General features: G+C 41.8%; 2 protein-coding genes across 3 annotated transcripts; both read right to left on the bottom strand.

The window, feature by feature from the left end:
- Positions 1–223: 223 nt before the first annotated feature.
- LOC146328719 (arf-GAP with coiled-coil, ANK repeat and PH domain-containing protein 2) lies at positions 224–12,571 on the bottom strand. Its single transcript, XM_084717711.1, has 22 exons — positions 11,989–12,571; positions 11,827–11,884; positions 10,189–10,308; positions 9,351–9,404; positions 9,005–9,063; positions 8,665–8,848; positions 8,448–8,492; positions 7,907–8,002; positions 7,732–7,806; positions 7,365–7,465; positions 7,223–7,274; positions 6,347–6,447; positions 5,963–6,074; positions 5,089–5,279; positions 4,909–4,978; positions 3,902–3,996; positions 3,590–3,666; positions 3,026–3,180; positions 2,526–2,635; positions 2,280–2,390; positions 1,436–1,497; positions 224–1,341 (listed from the first exon to the last, which is right to left on the bottom strand). The coding sequence occupies exons 1-22, from the start codon at positions 12,039–12,041 to the stop codon at positions 1,172–1,174; spliced, it is 2,151 nt and encodes a 716-aa protein (XP_084573837.1). The 5' UTR covers positions 12,042–12,571; the 3' UTR covers positions 224–1,171.
- Positions 12,572–13,294: 723 nt separating this feature from the next.
- Positions 13,295–18,642, bottom strand: ilkap (integrin-linked kinase-associated serine/threonine phosphatase). Of its 2 annotated transcripts, none has more exons than XM_084717713.1 (10): positions 18,419–18,642; positions 16,973–17,107; positions 16,733–16,850; positions 16,539–16,645; positions 15,964–16,057; positions 15,729–15,816; positions 15,185–15,321; positions 14,809–14,928; positions 13,830–13,911; positions 13,295–13,455 (listed from the first exon to the last, which is right to left on the bottom strand). In XM_084717713.1, exons 1-10 carry the CDS (start codon positions 18,459–18,461, stop codon positions 13,315–13,317), a joined length of 1,065 nt encoding a protein of 354 aa, XP_084573839.1. In that variant the 5' UTR covers positions 18,462–18,642; the 3' UTR covers positions 13,295–13,314. The 2 variants fall into 2 exon arrangements, with proteins under 2 accessions (XP_084573839.1, XP_084573838.1); XM_084717712.1 differs by having other exon boundaries at positions 16,964–17,107.
- Positions 18,643–18,887: the final 245 nt, after the last annotated feature.

An 18,887-nucleotide genomic window follows, 5' to 3' on the forward strand; every position in this document is an offset into this window, starting at 1 on the left:
AAAAGAAGCGCAGGGCCTGGATTAGTGCAGCAGAACTTGAGACGGGTCACCCAGCCAGACCAACTGGACCACAATCACCACAGGAAGAGAGCCGGGATAAGAGCTAAACTAACCTGGCTTAGACCTGAGACAGCAAGCCACTTTGATTCTTCATCAGCCCACATCCTCCCCCACAGAACAAATGCAGATGCAGTGGGATCTAACAAGTTTGTCTGGAGGCAGCTAGTAAGCTAACATTAGTTAGCGAGATGTGCTAACGTTTGTAGCTTATGTTAGAGCAGATGAAGACAGAGTTTAATCCACTAACCACACGTGCTCTCGTGTTTCACATCTTCTCAGAACCTCCTGCACACCTTCGACATGGAGAGAAACTCAAAGCTTGACAGCTGTAGTTATGGTTGCTAAGCTATGATTGGACAGTTGCAGTTTGGAGGCGGGGCTTAGTGAGTTGTTGGTTTTAGAGAAGCTTAATAAACTTTTTGAAACACTGTCTATGACAAATTCTTAATTTTTCTGGCCTTCTTGTAAATTCGACAAATGTTTGAAATGCATGTGGAGACACTTCCTGATACCAGGTGTGAACTGACATCACAGAGTTGTGATTGGATGACCCAAGACATGTTAATTTCCTAGTGTAAACAGGCTCAGAGTGAGCTGAGTGAACTGTTTCCTGTTATCTACAATACTTCTGCTTTTTCAAAAATAAGGTTATTCTCCTTCTTGTGACAATAAGTCAGGTTGTGGTTAGCCTAGCTTAGCATTAAGACTGGCAGTAAAAGGAAACAGCTTGCCTGACTCTGTTCAAATATTCACCTACTGAATCTCTGATACTGATGGATTAGTGAGTTTTCTAATTAAATAATTAGCTGAATTCTGCACTTTTCTAATAACAGTGTGACAGCTATTTTTACTCTTTTCTGACTTTTTAAACTCCAAACAAACAAAAGACGAAGAAAATAATCTGCAGATTAATTAATAATAAAGTTCCACAGGTAAAACTCGTTCTCTGACCACAGTAACTGTACATGAAGTACTTGTGAGAATATATGGCTCTATATTATCAGATCTAATACGTTCACACATCAGCTGTCTTTGAAATGTTTAAGTGACCGCTCGGATTGTTACCGTGGTAACCCAGTGGAGTCCAACAGGCCTCCAGTCTCAGTTTCTGTCATTCTGGCGTCTTTTCAACACTGTGTTGGCTGTTCATCAGTCCTCCTCCTCCTCCCTCTTCTTCCTCGGCTCCTCTGTGGCTGAACTGCCGTCTGCTCAGCCTCTCAGGGTCATGTGACGCCATGTCACTGAAGTCCCGGAAGATGTCCTGAAACGTCTCGTCGTCTCCTGTGAAGTTAAACCAGGTTCATCATCAGCGAGCTGCAGTTTTGTTTTTTTTTAAACATCAAAGTGAGACGTCAGGAGGAGAAGATCTACTCACCCACAGCTCCGAACACTCCCTCTGAATCCCTCATCTCCTCGTTCATCCTCGCCATCCGCAGCCTGGAACATCAGAACCAACCATCAGCTGACAGAACCTAGAACACTTAACTTCATCCTAAATAAAACCTACAGTAAGAAAATCTGATGAGTCCTTCTAAACATCTTTGGTTCATCAAAGTTCCCACAAACCAGAGGAGGGAAGTAACTAAGTAAAAATACTTAGTTCCTTTACCTCAGTACAGTTTTCAGGTATCTGAACTTGTGTTTATTTTTCTGACAACTTTTTACTTTTCCTCCCTACATTTGAACACAAATATCTGAACTTTCTACTCACATTTTCTAAACAGACTCCTTTTAATTTTAATGCAAGTGAAAACATAAATGTAAAAACACGTAACAAAACAAGAACAAACGTTAAAAAAATGTAACATGACAGAAACAACATAAAAAGGCAAAAGCATCGTAAAAGAAGATGTAGTAAAGCAAATAGTGTAAAAGATGTAACTGACATAACGAGAGAAAAATTATGTAAAACGTGTAACAAGATGAATATGACATCAGACGTAACAAGACAAAAGAACATAACGACACAGAACAGGACATAACGAGATAAAAACAACACAGAAGACGTCAGAATGTGAGACAGACAGAGACGGAGACTCTGGTGGGGAAAAGCTGAGGTTCAGTTGTCTTTGGACAGTCAGTCAGTAGAAATGTCCTTCAGAGGACGACTTTTTACTGTTATACTCCGAGGACATTTCTTTTTCACTGTTGCTGCAGGAATCACTTCTTCTTTTACTCTTCAACTCTGTCACAAACTGATTTTCTACGTGTTTACTCACAGTGTGACGATGTCAGCGTGGGCGGTTTCCACGGCAATGGCCAATGGGTCCTGTCCTCTCTCGTCTGCAGCGTACTGATTGGCTCCTCTCTTCAACAGCAGACACACCTGTCTACAACAGCCAATGAAAAGCAGCGGTGATTATTCCAGTTAACAAGTGAGTGTGTGCGTGGTTCTTTAGTCCAATTAACACTAACGACCAGTTAATTGTTCTCCAATCAGTTAAAGCTGATGTTTTGAGAGTTACCCGGTGTGTCCGGCGGTGGCGGCGGCGTGCAGCGCTCCCCGTCCTCTCAGGTCTCGGTGGTTGACGTTCGCTCCGTTCAGCAGCAGGAACTCACAGGCCAGCAGCGACCCCTGCAGGAAGCAGCCAGAAATACAACCACTGAAACACAACTGACTCACGGCGTCCGCTATCTACGATTTAAAAGACCCTGAGAAACAAGAACCTCTGAGCTGCAGCCTACACACTGAAAATGAGCTGCTGGGACGCTAACGGCAAACAGGCTAACACCTCAAACCTGCATTACTCTTTTTGTTACATATTTGTTTAATACATATGAGAACAACCTGCTGATTTATGGAGTTAACAGAATTCATCATCATTTTTCATCAGAAATGACTTTTTATTTATTTGTCATTAGTCGATGAACTCACCACTGATCTCGTGTCTCTGGACTGTTACAGACATTTTAGAGCAGACGTCACAGTGAATTACAGTCACAGTCATTTTTAGCGCCTCCTCACCCCGACAGCAGCTCCTATCAGCGCCGTGCGTCCCTCCTCCTCGCCGACGCTCCCGTTGACCTCCGCCCCCTGAGCCAACGCTGCCGCCATGGCAACCAGGTCTCCGGCCAACGCCGCCCGATACAGACGCAGCCCGGCGTCGTCCTTCTTGGGAGCTGAAACAGAATGATGGAGTTCAGACAGGATGAAGAACACAGCAGGAGGCGGAGCTCTGCAGTGATGTAACTCATCAACAGCTGATGTTACACACAGTCTCCCAGATTTATCCAATCAGATGCCATCAGGCCTCTGATACTTTAGGCCACATGTTTTCACATATGTGAAATAAATTTAAATCCAATGTTTGGACTTATTTCTATCAACAGCAGGATTCCAGGCATCAGTCAGATCTAAAGGTGGACTAACACTCTCTCACCCCTCCATCTCACTCACGCTCCATCTTTGAGGTTTTATTATTTCTCAAACTAGAAAAAAATCAGATGTACACTTCAGGGCTCTCTGAAAACTCAAACTGTGCTAAATGTGAGGATGGATGATGTTTCCTGGAGGTTTCAGGTGACTTACGAGCTCCGTCTGAGCTGCAGTTCTGCACAAATCTCTTCTCCACATATTTCTCTCTGATCCACGTCTCTTTCTCGGCTCTGAAAGGAGGAAAAACATCAGGAAGCTTCAGACCACAGTTCAGTTTCTTCCTCTTCATTTGTTTTATTTTCTGTCTGTAGTTTTCTAACTCTCACTTCATACTGACAGAAAATCAGTTTTGGAGCTGACAGTGAACTAAAACCATCAGCTAGACCTGAAAGCAGCTTCAGTGATCACTGATCAATTCACAAGATACAAATATCAATAGAGACGATCAAACAGAGGAGATTTTACCTCAGACTGTCGGCGCTCGGTTTGACTCGTCCTTCCTCTGAACATCGAGCCTCATAAATCTGATTCATGACTTTATTACCCAGAACACACAGCAGCTACAGAAGGAGGCGAACAGGAAGTCAACATTCAAGATTCTCAGTCACATAACTCAGGAGTCATTTTATCTCTTTATTATTTATTATTTATGTCTCTTCATTGGTTCCTACAGAAGAAGTAAATATAAAAACACCCTGACAGTTCAGTGTTGAAAAACGCCTGGATGATGGAAGACTACAGCAACATGTTTCAGCAGGAGACACAGTGTCCACAGCAACATGTTCCAGCAGGAGACACTGTGTCCACAGCAACATGAAAACTGCTCATTTTTAGTTTGACTTAAATGCATTAAACTGCTGTGGAACCACATGATGAATCACATGATGAATCACATGATGAATCACATGATGAATCACATGATGAATACGTCCCGGCTCATTAAGTAGTGACTGTCTACTGTTTAATGTCTGCAGAAGAACTGTGAGTGGATCATTATTGATAATTATCAAGATCAGCTGATCATTTGTTTCAGCTGTCTATCAATCAGCTCGAAGTTTAAAAAACAGTCTGTAATTTCCTGCTTGCTGTAGTTTTTAAATCAAACAAACAGGAAACAGAGCATTTGTTGGGGACTATTTTCAGCAGCGGATTGATCCACATTTGGTGCTCTAGCCTGGCCTGACACTGTATTATTACCTACAAGTACAGACTTTGTTTACAGACGCGTCACGTTCAGCTGGGCGGAGCCAGATCAGATGAGGCAGGTGTGAAAACACCTTCAGGCTCCATCTTTGTAGGGTGTAATGTGCCAGTGTCAGTATTTTTCTACACAGATGATCAGATTCAGTGTGAATGTTGAGTTTTTGAGCTATGTGATAATGAAGTTAATTATTCAGGCTTTAAATTAATTCATTAATTAACTACATTATTGTAAAGTTTTTCTCACGCAAATGTGTGTGTGTGTGTTTTACCTTCAGCTGTTCTGCTTCCCATGAGTCCAGAGTCAGAGACCTCACCTTGGACAGGTGGACTCCGAGGCTCCTGCAGACATGATGATGTCATGTTAATAATTCATCATCACACTGATGACATCAGACAGTAAAATCTAACACGCATACTGTCAATAAGATGACAAAACGGTGAGGTGTTACCTGTGTATCCCAGAGCACTCGATGCACATGGTGACTCCCAGGTTGATGGAGGCCCAACGAGGCTCCTCCTCCCCGCAGTCACAGCACCGCTGGTTCCCGGGGCCCCTGAGGGCCACGCCCAGTGCTGGTGCCCTCTGAGCTGGGGGGCCTGGGGAGTCCCCTCCAGACAGGAGAGGAGGGAGCTCTTTAGGCTGCACACAGACGGAACAGGACAGTTAATATGAAGCTACAGACAGTTAGCTTAGCTTAACATAAAGACTGGAAACAAAGGGAAACTGCTAGCCTGTGCAAAGGTAACAAAATCCACCTGTCAGCTCTAAGAGGAAACCACCAATATAAAAGACAAATATCACCCTATAAACCAACCAAACCCCATTGACAAAATCAGTCATTTTAGCTCACAGAACACAGGAGCTGCTGGTTTGCTGTTGCTTCCATCTGTTCGTTTGTTTGATTTCAGTGAATCTGAACTAATCCTTTAAAACACTGAGGTCTTACAACAACATAAGCACACTAACAGGTGGAGGCAGCAGCAGACCAACAACTCCTGGATTCTGTGAGGTTAAAATGACTGTAGTTGTCAATGGAGTTTGGTTGGTTTGCAGAGAGTGACATTTGTCTTATATAACAGTAGTCTGACAGCAAGGTAAAGTGGTGAAAATATTCTAAATATAGTGAACACTTAAATTGATATTGATGTTTTCAGGTGTCTAAAACCCGTGTTGCTGCTGACTCTGTCCACAGCAGGATGTTGTTTAGCTTCCTACACCAGAACTCCTGCTGCTGGAGGCGTGTCGACCTCCATCTACTGCAGGTAACACACTGACTGTGGATCAGTGATCCATACAAACACACATACGTTGAGTGGAGGTACCTGTGTGATCTGAGGTTCTGTTCTCTCTCTGTAGGCGAGGTCGATGCTGCCCTGCAGAGCGCTGAGCCACGCCTGCTTCAGCTGCTCTGAGTCGGCCTGCAGAGCACAGCACCTGAAAAACACACCAGTTAAAGTCTACGTTTGGTTAAATTCTACTTTTTCCTCACACAGATCTGATGTTCAGACTCAAACCAACAGTGAATGTGTAGGATCATTCACTAAAGCACTAAATATAGATTCATCCACCACTGAAAATAGTCCCCAACAAACATTTTATTCTCTCCTGTTAGTTTGATAAAAACTACAGCGAGCAGCTGATGTGATGTTGGTTTGAGTCTGAATGTGACATCAGTTGATGATAATGTGAACATGTGACGTTCTCACTTCTGAACAGACAGCAGCTCGAAGCAGAACCGTCGGTCGATGTTCTCCAGAGATTTGACAGCACACAGTCGGAGATCCTCAAACAGAACCATGTTCTCCTCCTGCGGCAGGAACACAGAGTCTCAGCACATCACTGTTTGTTTTCTCTCTACTGTCAGTTCATTGCCTGCTCATCTAGTTTAGGATTTTTCACAAGAACAAAACCAAAAACATCTTTATCTTTATTAACGAGATCAGGGACAGACAGACGGACATTGTGCAAGTGTGACAGAGCTACTAGAACAAAGACAGAACCACAGAACCGAAGCTGACTGCATGATATTAATTCTGATTTTCTACAGAAAACAGAATCCATTGACAAACTGTGCTACTTTGAGAGTTGTTGAGTCAGAAGAAACTTTATAACTTTGTGAAATGCTGTCTCTGACCAATTCTGAATGATTTGGGCCTTCTTATGAATTCAGAAAATATTCTATAAAGTTATTTTGCTCTTTGTGTAAAAAAGGTGTCTGTTTTGTCCCAGCATGTTGGCCACTACTGTTGAGCTGCTGGACTTTGCAAACATAAAAGTTATAGCAGTGAGATCTGATCATTTTAATACCAGGTGTGAACAGGACTTTAGTTTCAGTTTGACTAACTCTGGACTTTTTAATTCATAATTAAGGCTGAGAAAACAAACATAGGGCCTCACTTTGAGTATTTGTGGTTATTTTGTGATATTTAACAGACTGAAAATCTGTTGGATGAAGAAAAGAAGAAACCAGAAGGTGAAGTGACCATAAGCATCAATATTTCTTGTGATAATTCCAGAGATAGAAACACAAAGTGTTGAATATTTTGGCTGAAACCTGGTGGATCTTTAATGTTCAGTGGTACCTTGTGTGACTTTCTGTAAATCAGTTGGTTGTCTCTGATGGAAAACCAGCATCTGAAAAAGTTCAAATATTAAAATTAAATCTTGATTTAAAGAGAAATGTTCATCATTTATCAGTAGAAACCAGTCAAAACGTGTCTGTACCTCTTCCAGGTTCTGGTTTTCCTCCTGGAGCGTTTAAAGAGGTAACCCTGGATGATGTCATCACTGCCAGGACAGCTGACCATCGGCTCGCCGGACGCATCCTGAATACACACACACACACACACACACACACACACACACACACACACACACACACACACAAAATAAAAACATTGTTTTTTAAGTGCTGCCAGGTTGATTTTTTTTAGCTTTGGACAGAGCCAGGCTAGCCATTTCCCTTTGTTTCCAGTCTTTATGCTAAGCTAACAGTCAGCTGGTTTTATATTTATTCTGTACACAAACTTCACTAGGAAACATCTGCGAGCCAGATGTTTGGATCCTGACAGATGAACCAACGAGTTCTTACTCTCTGCTGCACCAGCAGGTGTCGGTTCTCCAGGTCTTTTCTTTTAGCTGCACAGTCTGTCGATAACTGAGACAACTGAGGACAGAGACACAGCACACAGTGAGGTCACACCACATCGATCATGATGATTGATCGTCAGGATTCAGATAAAGTGGATTAAAGAGGTCAGAGGTACCTGTGCTGCCATGGTCTTCATGGTGGGCTCCAGGTCTCTGAGCAGGTCGAAGCCCTGGTGGAAGAAGGTGAACTGAGCGTGGACGAAGGAGAACACCTGAACACAACACAAACACACACACACATCAGGACAATGAACAACATGGCTGACAGTGAAACACCTGAGGTGAGCTCAGGTACCCCTTCATCAACACCATCAAAGTGGATTTTGTTTTTGTATGACTGAATTGTGTTCAGGTTGTTTTGGTCGGAGTGACAACAGCTGGATGTTTAAACCAGTTATCCAACTCTTTAAACTAGTTACCCTTACATTTTGGCTAACTATTTCAACTGCTTATCTTTTACTTTTAGCTTTGACAGTTTTTAAAGTTTGGACAGAGCCAGGCTAGCTGTCCCCGCCCCCGTCTTTATGCTAAGCTAGGCTAACCACATCCTGACTCCAGCTCTGTACTGAATACAGCTGAGACTGACCTGTCTGATCATCTCTGTCTGAGGAACAAAGAATAAGCTCAGATCAGGTTTTAAACAACAGTTGAACTCACTGAGTTTAAGATGTCGATTCTCTGCTGAGTCTTGAAGGTGTTGAGCTGAAAGAATCAAAGCATCCAGAATATTTCAGTGTCTGATTTTCAAACATGAATCAATAAACATGTCTGACACGTCACGGTCATGATGCCATCAGTGTGTGTGTGTGTGTGTGTGTGTGTGTGTGTGTGTGTGTGTGTGTGTGTGTGTGTGTGTGTGTGTGTGTGTGTGTACCTGCAGGCAGTAGTCCAGGGCAAAGTGCTGGTAACATTTGCGTGTGGCTAGCAGCAGATGACTCGCCCGCTCGGCGTCACCGGCTTTGTGGCGAGACACCTGAGCATTCTTCACCGCCGCCGTCTCCAGATCCTCCCCAATACGGACAAACTCCTTCCTGGTCTCCAGCAGCTGAGGCAGGAACCTCAGAGACACATCAGCATCATCATCATCATCATCATCATCATCATCATCATCAGCATCAGGTATAATTGATTGCCTGTGTGTGTGTTTGTGTGTGTGTGAGAGAGAGAGAGAGAGAGGGAGAGAGAGAGAGAGAGAGACAGAGTGTTGGACCTACTGTGTACACAGGTTGGTCAGTTGCTGACTGATGGCTCTGTGAGTCTGATCAAACAACATCTGAGGACAAAAGACAGACAGATGAACTCAGGACTGGATCCACATCAAATACAACTACTGACTTTAAACATGAGCTGCAGCCTGAACTCTGAGCACAGGGTCACTCTGGTCCAACCAAAACAGAGACAAACCAAACAGTGAATCTAATTATGACCTAAAATGCTTGAAAGGGGAGGATGAGATGAGGTGTTTGCAATCTGAAAGCATTAAATACTACACACTGGTCCACAGAATGCAGGATGTATGTGTGTGTGTATGTGTGTGTGTGTGTGTGTGTGTGTACTCACAGTGTGGAAACTGAGCATCTCCTGCAGGCCCTGGCTGAACTGGTTCAGACAGCTCTGAAGGGAAGGAAACAGGAAGTCAGTCAGGAAAACAAAAAGCTGAGACGTAGCTGATGTTCTGCCAGAACACAGAGTTACTGTGAGAACTGTTCCTGTGTGTTCTGTTCTCACATTACATTACAAACATTTATGGTTTAAAATGTTCATTGTGTCTCCTCATATGAAGCACTTCGTGTCATTTCTTAGTCGTAAAGACAAAGAAAACTTTATTATTTACAATTTGTTACACAGTTAAATAAAAGTGCCTTATTTAGGAGGCTAACGCAGTCGGAACAAAAGAGTTCCTTAGCCTATTGATCCTGCTGCATTATTCTCATTGTTATTATTATTATTAGTAGTAGTAGTATTGATCTTCTGAGTCTACAGTCGTGCTGCTCTGTCCACCTGTAAAGCCTCACTGTTAGCATGACAGTTAGTGTTATTTTTTCCCCAAGACTTTTCCATCTAGTCCCACCCTACCGCACTCTGATTGGCTGTGAGCTCACATGTATTTGCTGTTGGGAGAGGTAGTGTTTTAAGTTTTCAGTCACAGTTTGAGAAGTTTGAGGTACAAACACAACATGAGCAGGCGGAGGAACAAAAGCTGCTTGTGTAACTGTAAGAAAAGATCATGTTTTTCTGGTTAAAATAAACCTTTTTTCAAAATAATTAACACTTTAATATCAGTCACAAGAACACATCGTGGAGACGACGAGTACAAGCCAATCACAGCACAGCAGGGCGGGGCTAGGTGGAAATACAATAACTACATCATTAGCATTAGCTTTATGTAGCTCTGTACCGTGACGACAGTGTCCTTCTTCTGGTACATAGAGAGTTCAGCCAGGCCAGACAGGAACAGCTGATTGGCTGCGTTGTACGCTTGTCCCGCCTCCACCATCTTACTGCACAGCTTCATCACCTAATTGGTCAGAGACATAAAGGAAGGACCAATGAGCTCTCTTCACAGACCAGCAACACGTTTCCTTGACTGTGGAACACTGTGGAAATTAATATTAACATTATATTAATATTAATTAATTAGTTAACGAGCACAAAGCTCCATGAACTCAAACAGCTCTGATCATTAATGAATTTAATACAGTAACTCTACCATCTGAATCAGACACACAACAGGATGTCTGACAGCAGCTCTGTGTGGAAATACTTCAGAATATCAAACAATGAAGATGTAAATTGTGCGCTGAGCTGGAGGGATAAAATGCGCTGGGCTGAGATTTGATGCCACATTTAGAATCTCAGACAAAATAAAAAATGAAGCCTAAAACTTAAAAAATACCAAGTTTATTATCTAAAACACATCTGGGAAAAATCCTGCAGCATGTGATGGATTTACCTTCAGCAGCTGTCTGTGATAAAAAGCGTCTCACTGAAGAAAGACGCCAGAATGTCCTGAAGAATCCATCTGAAGCCTCACAGAAAGTGACTGAGAGATTTTTAGAGTTTTTTATTTTTAACTCTGAGTGATCATTCACTTTATTAATCCGACAATATTGACGATTGAATCGGGCACGGTGCGACTCGTCTCTGAACACCAACAGAATATGGAATCTGTCTTAGCTCAATAACATGACTTTGAAAACACCAAATGACTTTTTTTTAAATCAATTTAGTTAGTTTAAAATGAATGAGTTGTAAAACATCGCTTCAATAAGGCTGTTCAGTCAGACAGGGGCAGATCTAGAGAAATATTTATGGGGTAGTAAGTGGGTGGCATGGAGACTTTAAGGAGTGGCAAAAAAAAAATATATGCAGATATAATCACAAACTATGATATATATATCAATATTTGTTTGGAAAAGCCCCCAAATTAAGTTACTTTAACACAAAACCAAGAAATTGTTGTGGCACAATGAGTGAGGCATTGAATAGAAATATCTAGAGGTGGCAATAAAAAGTATAAATTGTTTTATTTTAAAATTGTGAAAGACTTTTTTTCGTTGAAACCATCACTTTGCCTAAAATATATCCAGTGTCATCTCTTGCTGCATTCACTTGCACTCGGACATTAGAGTTTCAGTCTAAAATTCAGTCCTAAATTTCCATCCAGCCACAATTTTTCCATTTGTTTTTTAAATGTATTTATTTATTTTGAACTAGAACTGTCCAAAACTTGGCTGTGGTTGCAGGGCAATCTTTGTGGCAACTTCAACCCCTTGCCCCCATTTAGATCTAGATCCACCCCTGGAACTTGGCACTTCATCCTGGCATGCAGCTGCAGTGAAGGCAGCGTGTACAGTTGTTCATTATAATGTTGATTAATGTTGAAACGATGTTCTTCTGTCTCAGTGATATTTAGTATTAACAGTTCAGGTTGTAACAGTAACTGTACATACAGTGGGAGGAGGAGCAGTAACAGTAGTGGATAAAGTAACAGTAGTATTGACAGTAGTAGCAGTAGTATTAATAGTACTTGTACCTTGTCCAGTTGTGTCTCGAGCGCAGTAACATCAGTCTCACACAGCTCGAGCTTCACTCTGAACAAATTAACAAACAATAAACAATGAAACGTCGTTAGTACTTCTGCACATGCGCACTGTGGAGATGCTCGGTAAGACGTGTATGTGTGTGTGAGAGTTACCTGAAGTCAGGTGAGTCAGTGACACACTCCTCAAAGTCCAGCAGTAAGTCCATCCTGTTATGTGTTCTTGTCACTGTGTCAGAGTGTTAACTAATAAAGTTTATTCATGTTAGCCTATAGTTAGCCTATTAGCTCAGCAGCAGAGTCAGTGCGTTTCTCTCCATCCAGCTGCTCCACCTCTTTCTGATCACACTGATCAAAGTCACTCCATAGACCTGCCGATAATCTTCCTCACGAGCACAATCGATGGTTCCACAGACGGCGGATCAATCAGACGCCGTGCACGCGCTCCTGCCTGTGACGCATGCTGATCAGTTTGGATCAAAGTATCAATAAAAGCCTGATCAGAGTGTTTTCAGTCTAACAGCTGTCTGTCTGTCTGTGTGCAGCCTGCTCCTGGTGTTGCTAACCGACAGCTCCTCCAAACATCCGGGTTGACTGGATCACATCCAAACAAACAGCCGGGAAACAGCGACACCCGGCGGCCTGGAGCGGTACTGCAGCGGCGCCCCGCGGCCTGGAGCGGGTTACTCCAGTGATCCTGGCCCGTTTATTATCTGCTGGTATCTGATGAAAACCAACTTTCGAGGCAGTGCACAGACTCCTATTGCAGATATAGAGGGCTCTGTTCAGGTGATTAGAAATTCATGAAATCATATTATATTCCAGTGCTTCTCAAACTTTTTACATGATGTACCACCTCTCCATGTAAAACCATTGTGACAGTTTAGCCCGTAAACCAGTCATACATTAATGTGACTGTAACAGGTCGATATCAAAACAAAAATATTTCAGGAAAGACAAAACTTGTTTCACATTTCAGAGATCTCTTAGCTGAAATGAAATATTGTGGTATTTGATGTTTTTAAAGTATTTTTTAGTTTAAAATTTTAAGATTTCTTGGAAAGAGGTTTTGACTGGTGACTTTCACTGGTTTTGAGTTTTTCAAATGTATGTTCTGTGTCTTTGAGCTCCACAAGCTGACAGTCATCTGGTTCCATTATATAGTAGAGAAGTCAGACATGTTTACAGCTGATATATACAAAACTCTGCAGCTCAAATCAAAACTATGTGGATGGATAATCAGCACTACAGGTGATTTCAGAAATATAGTTTTGACTTTGGGGTGAACTGTCCTTTAAGAAAACACAGTGACAGCTCTGTGGTGCAGAGTCACAGCTGAGTGATGAAGACACAAATACACCGATCAGTGAATCACTTCAACAGCAGATTAAAAAAAAAAGGTTTTTATTGAAAAACAGACGAAAAAATGAGGAGATGCTCAGACCAGCCAGATGCAGTGTGTGTGTGTGTGTGTGTGTGTGTTCAGGAGCCAATAGAAAGCAGGATCACAGTGACGTTGTCAGCACAGCCCCGCCTCACTGCCTCACTGGCCAACTGTTGACAAGCAGCTTCAAACTTCAGCTCCTCCTCGGTCAGGCTGGCCTTCTGCTCCACACTGTCGTCCTGCAGGGGGAGACGGGGGAGGAGAAGAGGGAGAGGGAGGACAGTGAGGATGAAGCAGCAAGCACACAACAAGCAATAAGATTAAAGAATAATTAGTTTATTATAACTCTGCTCTTGACAGTCACAATAAAACTAATTTCACAATAAAAAAATCACTGAAAAAAATAAAATAAAATTACTACAATGAGACTAAAACTACTAGACATGTTCTTCAAAAGACTGAAACCAAATCACAATAAAGTGACATCCCAGAAGCTTAAAAAACCAGAGCAGCCACACAGTCAGATGTTATAATCCATCATTGTGCAGGAAAACTGTGTGAACACAAGTACAGTAAGTACAACGGATCCAGAATTAAAAGAACAGAGAGAAACCTGCAGGACGCCGAGGACGAACTTTACAGCTTCATCAGCAGAAAACACTTTGAACAAACCGTCACAGGCCAGGATGATGAACCTGCAGGCAGACAGACAGAAGGACAGACAGGCAGACAGGTGGACGGACAGACAGACAGAAGGACAGATGGATGGACGGACGGACGGACAGACAGACAGACAGATAGATAGATGTCAGCAGAGTTTCTGCAAGAAATACTCCAGCACAGAACCAATAACCTGCTTCTATTAAACAAACAACTTTAGCTTTGAACAGAAACAGGCTAACTGTTTCCCCCTGTTTCCAGTCTTTATGCTAAGCTAACTGGCTTCCAGTATCCTTTAAAATGAATAAGACATTTTTTAAAGTATGAGATAAAAGTAGTAGTCAAATCTAATCAAACTCATAATCAATAATTTGTGGTGTGTATAAAAAGGCTCTAGGCCATGGAGTCCAGGTCAAAAACAGTCTACAAAATGTCTGATCTCCTCTTGAAAAGTTCTTGACAAATATGTCCCTGATTATTTTTTTCTAACGTCAAGTAGGAACTCATGGATGGTAGGAACTGAGACAACTGGTCCAGGAACAGCTGAAAAGTAGTTAGTTCCTTTTCATTTTTCCAAAAAATAAAAGTACACGTTTCTTTGTTAAGTACATTATGGTAATTAATATTCTGCATTTTTTTGGATCTAATTGGAAATTAGATTTTGATACAGAATTTTTATACATTTCTATGGTAGCTAAATAGAATGTATATATGAACCTAAAATTAGTTTCCTTTATGTTGTTGCTTGTAACAAACCCAGTATTTTAAACCGACGGCTGCATTTCACTTTGACCTAAATTCATTTACATCATCATAATTCAGGTTTTGCTGAGTCATTCTTCAGGGTGACAAAGAGTTCATGTTAGCTGCTTGGGATGGGAGGGGTTACTTTGCCCCTCTAACCAAGCAGCAGTCAGCGTCTGTGTTCTTGCCTGTCATTGGCTGTGAGCTGACACCTCCTCAGGTCGGGGGTCGAAATGACTCCGCAGCGTTTGTACTGACCGTCTCCGATAGAGCGGGACACCTCGAGGACGCCGAGCACCCTGCCATCCCTACAACACACACAAAAAAACACACACAAAAACACACACACACACACACACACACACACACACACACGCACACACACACACAGAGCTAAACATTAGCTTAACCAAGCGGCAGGAAATTAATCAGCAGCTGTCATTATTTTGTTTTAGCGCCAAACTTAATTTCTTACTAAATGAGCTGTAATTTAGGCTCACAGATGATCAGAAATGACAGAACATATCCTGAACATTAGAACTGTTCTGACAGCTGTTTCTGTACCTGACGGTTCCTCCTGCTTTCTGGATCCTCATCCTCTCCTCGTAGATGGTCGGGTTGTGTTCTTTACTGAGAGCCAGAGTCACCGCCCTCCTCTGATCTCCTGCTGCTCCGGTCGTCTCCATCCGACACAACACCGCCTGCAAACACACAGACACGCACAGACACACACACAGACACACACAGAAACACACACAGAAACACACACAGACAGACACACACACACGCACAGACACACACACACACACACACACACACACACACACACACACACACACACACACACACACAGACACAGACAGACAAACACACACACACACACACGCACAGACATGCAGCATCAAGGCAAGTTTCTTCTCTTTCAACTTTTGGAAAAATTATTTCCAGATTGATCACTAGGCCAAACGTGCAAACAGGTGGACCTGTTTTCACATGTTTGGACCTATTTTTCAATTGACAGGATTCATTTTCCGATAATCAAAAAAGTAATAAGAAATGAAACTAATTGTTAGTGGCAGCCCTAGAAATAAAATAGCTCCCAGCGTACCCTGCTGTCTCCCAGGTTGGCCACGTACACCATGTCGTCCACCACCAGCACACAGGTGGCCGTGGAGCCGTCCTTCCACGCTGGTTTCCTGTTTGCAGACACAGACAGACGAGAGACGCAGCAGATCCGTGAACGTTTATTCACAGAGAAAGTCTGAGATAATTCTATAAAACCACCAATTCTCTGAAAGAAAAAGAAAAGGCTGCAGGTTTTCTCTGTGAGCTCAAAGTCTTACTGGCTGGAAGCTTTCTTCAGAAAGTCTTCGTCTGTCTGACGGAAAGTGTCCAGGAGACATTTCTTGATCAGCTTGTCTAAATTCTCTGTTTGTCCTGAAAGAGATGAAACACTTTAACCAGTGAGGACGCAACACTGCGACCTATATTTGGACCTATTTTTCAATTCTCTCCTGTAACAACTATTTTCTTTATCAATTAATTCTCTGATTTCAGCTTCTTAAATGTGGATGTTCTCTGGTTTCTTTACTCCTCTCTGACAGGAAACTGAATATCTTTGAGTTGTGGACAAAACAAGACATTTGGGGACGTCATTTTGGACTTTGATCAACATTTTTATTTTTTTATGAACCAAACAACTAATAAAATAATTGAGAAAATTATCAACAGATTAATCAACAATGAAAATATTTGTTAGTTGCAGCCCTACATTAAATAAGAAATTTTGGTCATGTGCATTTACAATTTGCATAAAATCCTGAATATGTACAACAGAAATTTGTTAAATGATAAAGTCACCTGTCAAACAATATTATTACCCACAGACAATTAGACAGACTGTCCCTTTAAATCTCACCACTGGGGAACTTCTTGGACAGGTTGTGGTGAAGATTCTCTGCAGCGAATTGAGACGCTCGAGCTCCTCCGTGGCCGTCAAACACAGCAAAGTATGAGACACGAGACCTGCGGGACACAGAGAGAGACACATCAGAGAGACGCTCACTCCTCCTGAAGACGTCCTGTTGGACAGATGGTGCAGTCGGGTCTTACACTTGTCCCGGCAGCAAGGACAGACAGCTGCTCATGTCTGGCAGCAGCACGTGAGCATCCTGCATCTCGTCCCGCTCGCCACGCCTCGCCGCCACATAACCTCTGAGGACGGGGAGACCTGGAGGACAACAGACATGTCAGTCCTCGCTCATCGTGTCCACACGTCTTATTCCATCTGTCTTTAATTAGAGGAAAAAAGCAAACAAACATTGTGGTGGAAGAGCTGAAAACCTTCTTTACAAACTTTCTTGATCTCCTCCTCCTCTTTTTTATCACCGTCACACTCTTCATCTTCTCGCTTTCGTTTTAATCTTTTCTCCTCCTCCTCTTCATCGTAGTCTTTGGTGGACGGTGGTCGGGCTGCTGAAACTGGAGCTGAGGACGAATCAGAACAAACACACGGTGATGAGCAACAGAATGTTTCATTTTGTGAAGTGTTTCCTGTGGGAACTACTTTCTTTCTGCAGTTGAATCTACCAGAACTACTTTCTTTTCTAATAGAAAGACTTAATATTTTGGGATTTGGACAGAAAACGAGACATTCAAAGACATGACCTTGGACTTAAAAAGCTAAGATGGATATTTTTCACTGTTTTCTGACATTTTAAAGACATTTAGGGTTGCAACTAACTATCATTTTAATCACTGATTAATCTGTTGATTATTTTTTGGATTAATCAATCATTTGGTTAGAAAGTCTCTGAGTTGTGGACAAAACATTATGTTTGATTTTGGGAAACACTGATCATTACTTATCAAGATTTTCTGACAGGACATTTCTGGATCAAACAATCTATTAAAAGAGAAAATGTATAGAATGTATCATTTGTATATAATATTATGGAAATATATTGTTTTAAGTCCTGCATCAGCCAGTCGGGGTTTATTTGACCATAAAGACCTGCTCACTGTACACTATCCCGCTCATTACATGGATATTAACCAAAAAGAAAAAAAAAATCAATAAACTGACACAAAATATTGATTTTAAAAAGGATTCATATTAATATTTTGTGTCAAAATATTGATATTTTCAGTACATAACCATGTAACAAACAGGATAATGTACTGTGAGCAGGTGGCTATTGTGAAATAAACAAGTCATTAATGTGAAAAAAATTCCTTCAGGATTATTCAAGAACATATTACATGGCTTTCTGATCAAGAGCAATGAAATCATTGATAAATCATTAAAATCCTTCTACAAATAATATTTCGTCATAATTTTTTTTTCATAAATATATTAGTATGGTATTAATTTTCTGACTCTGCTATTATTAATCTAAATAATATTTTATTTTACCATATAATATTATCTCAAATTGCTCTTCTATAGTTTCTCTTTTATTTTATTTTTAGTTTTATAAATCAGAATCATTTTCTAATTTTTTCTGTCCTGCATCTGTTCAGTACTTCTGCAACACCTGAATCTGAGGATCAATGAAAAAAAAAAAATACTTAAAATAAAATTACCTCCCTGAGTTCACTACTGTAAATTAATGAGTACACAGAGATAAACTGATTAAGTCATAACCATGCTGGTGTTAGTTCCTGTTAACATCTCAGTTCTCCACCATCATCAGCACTACGTTTTGTCCCGTTCGCATCGTCTCCTCTCGGTCTCCATGTTTGATGTCGGTACCGGAGAATTCATTCAAATTTGGCCGTTAATCGCTGTGAACTCACCGGAGGTGTGTGTGGGCTCCGGCAGGTCGTCAAACAGATCCATCCTGCTGGGTGAACGTTAGCTCAGTGTTAGCTAACCAGCTAACACTGTTAGCTACCTGCCTGCACCTGAACAGCTCAGTGTGTGTGTGTGTGTGAGCTAATAACAGACTGACGGGTTAAAGGAGCAGGTCAAACTGTTCTCAGTCTGTTCTTCAACACGTTCAGTCGCTTTAAACACAGAAACGCTGGTTATTAACAGCAACATGAAGCGTCAGGACCAGCTGAACATCTTCTTCTGCTGCTCTGAGGTTTTGGCGGATTGTAACACCAACGTTTAGGTGAACACCGCCACCTACCGGCGCGGAGGTACAGCAGCTTCTGGATAGTTTAGTCTGTTTAAAAAAGAGGGAAACCACTCTTTCTCGGTTTGATCAAAATACCGCACTTACAAATCCGATGTTATCTCAGGTTGAGAAATCCTAAATAC

Source organism: Lutjanus erythropterus, chromosome 4 (genome assembly GCF_056507025.1).
Source record: "Lutjanus erythropterus isolate fLutEry1 chromosome 4, fLutEry1.hap2, whole genome shotgun sequence".
NCBI classification, from domain to species: Eukaryota; Metazoa; Chordata; class Actinopteri; order Lutjaniformes; family Lutjanidae; genus Lutjanus; species Lutjanus erythropterus.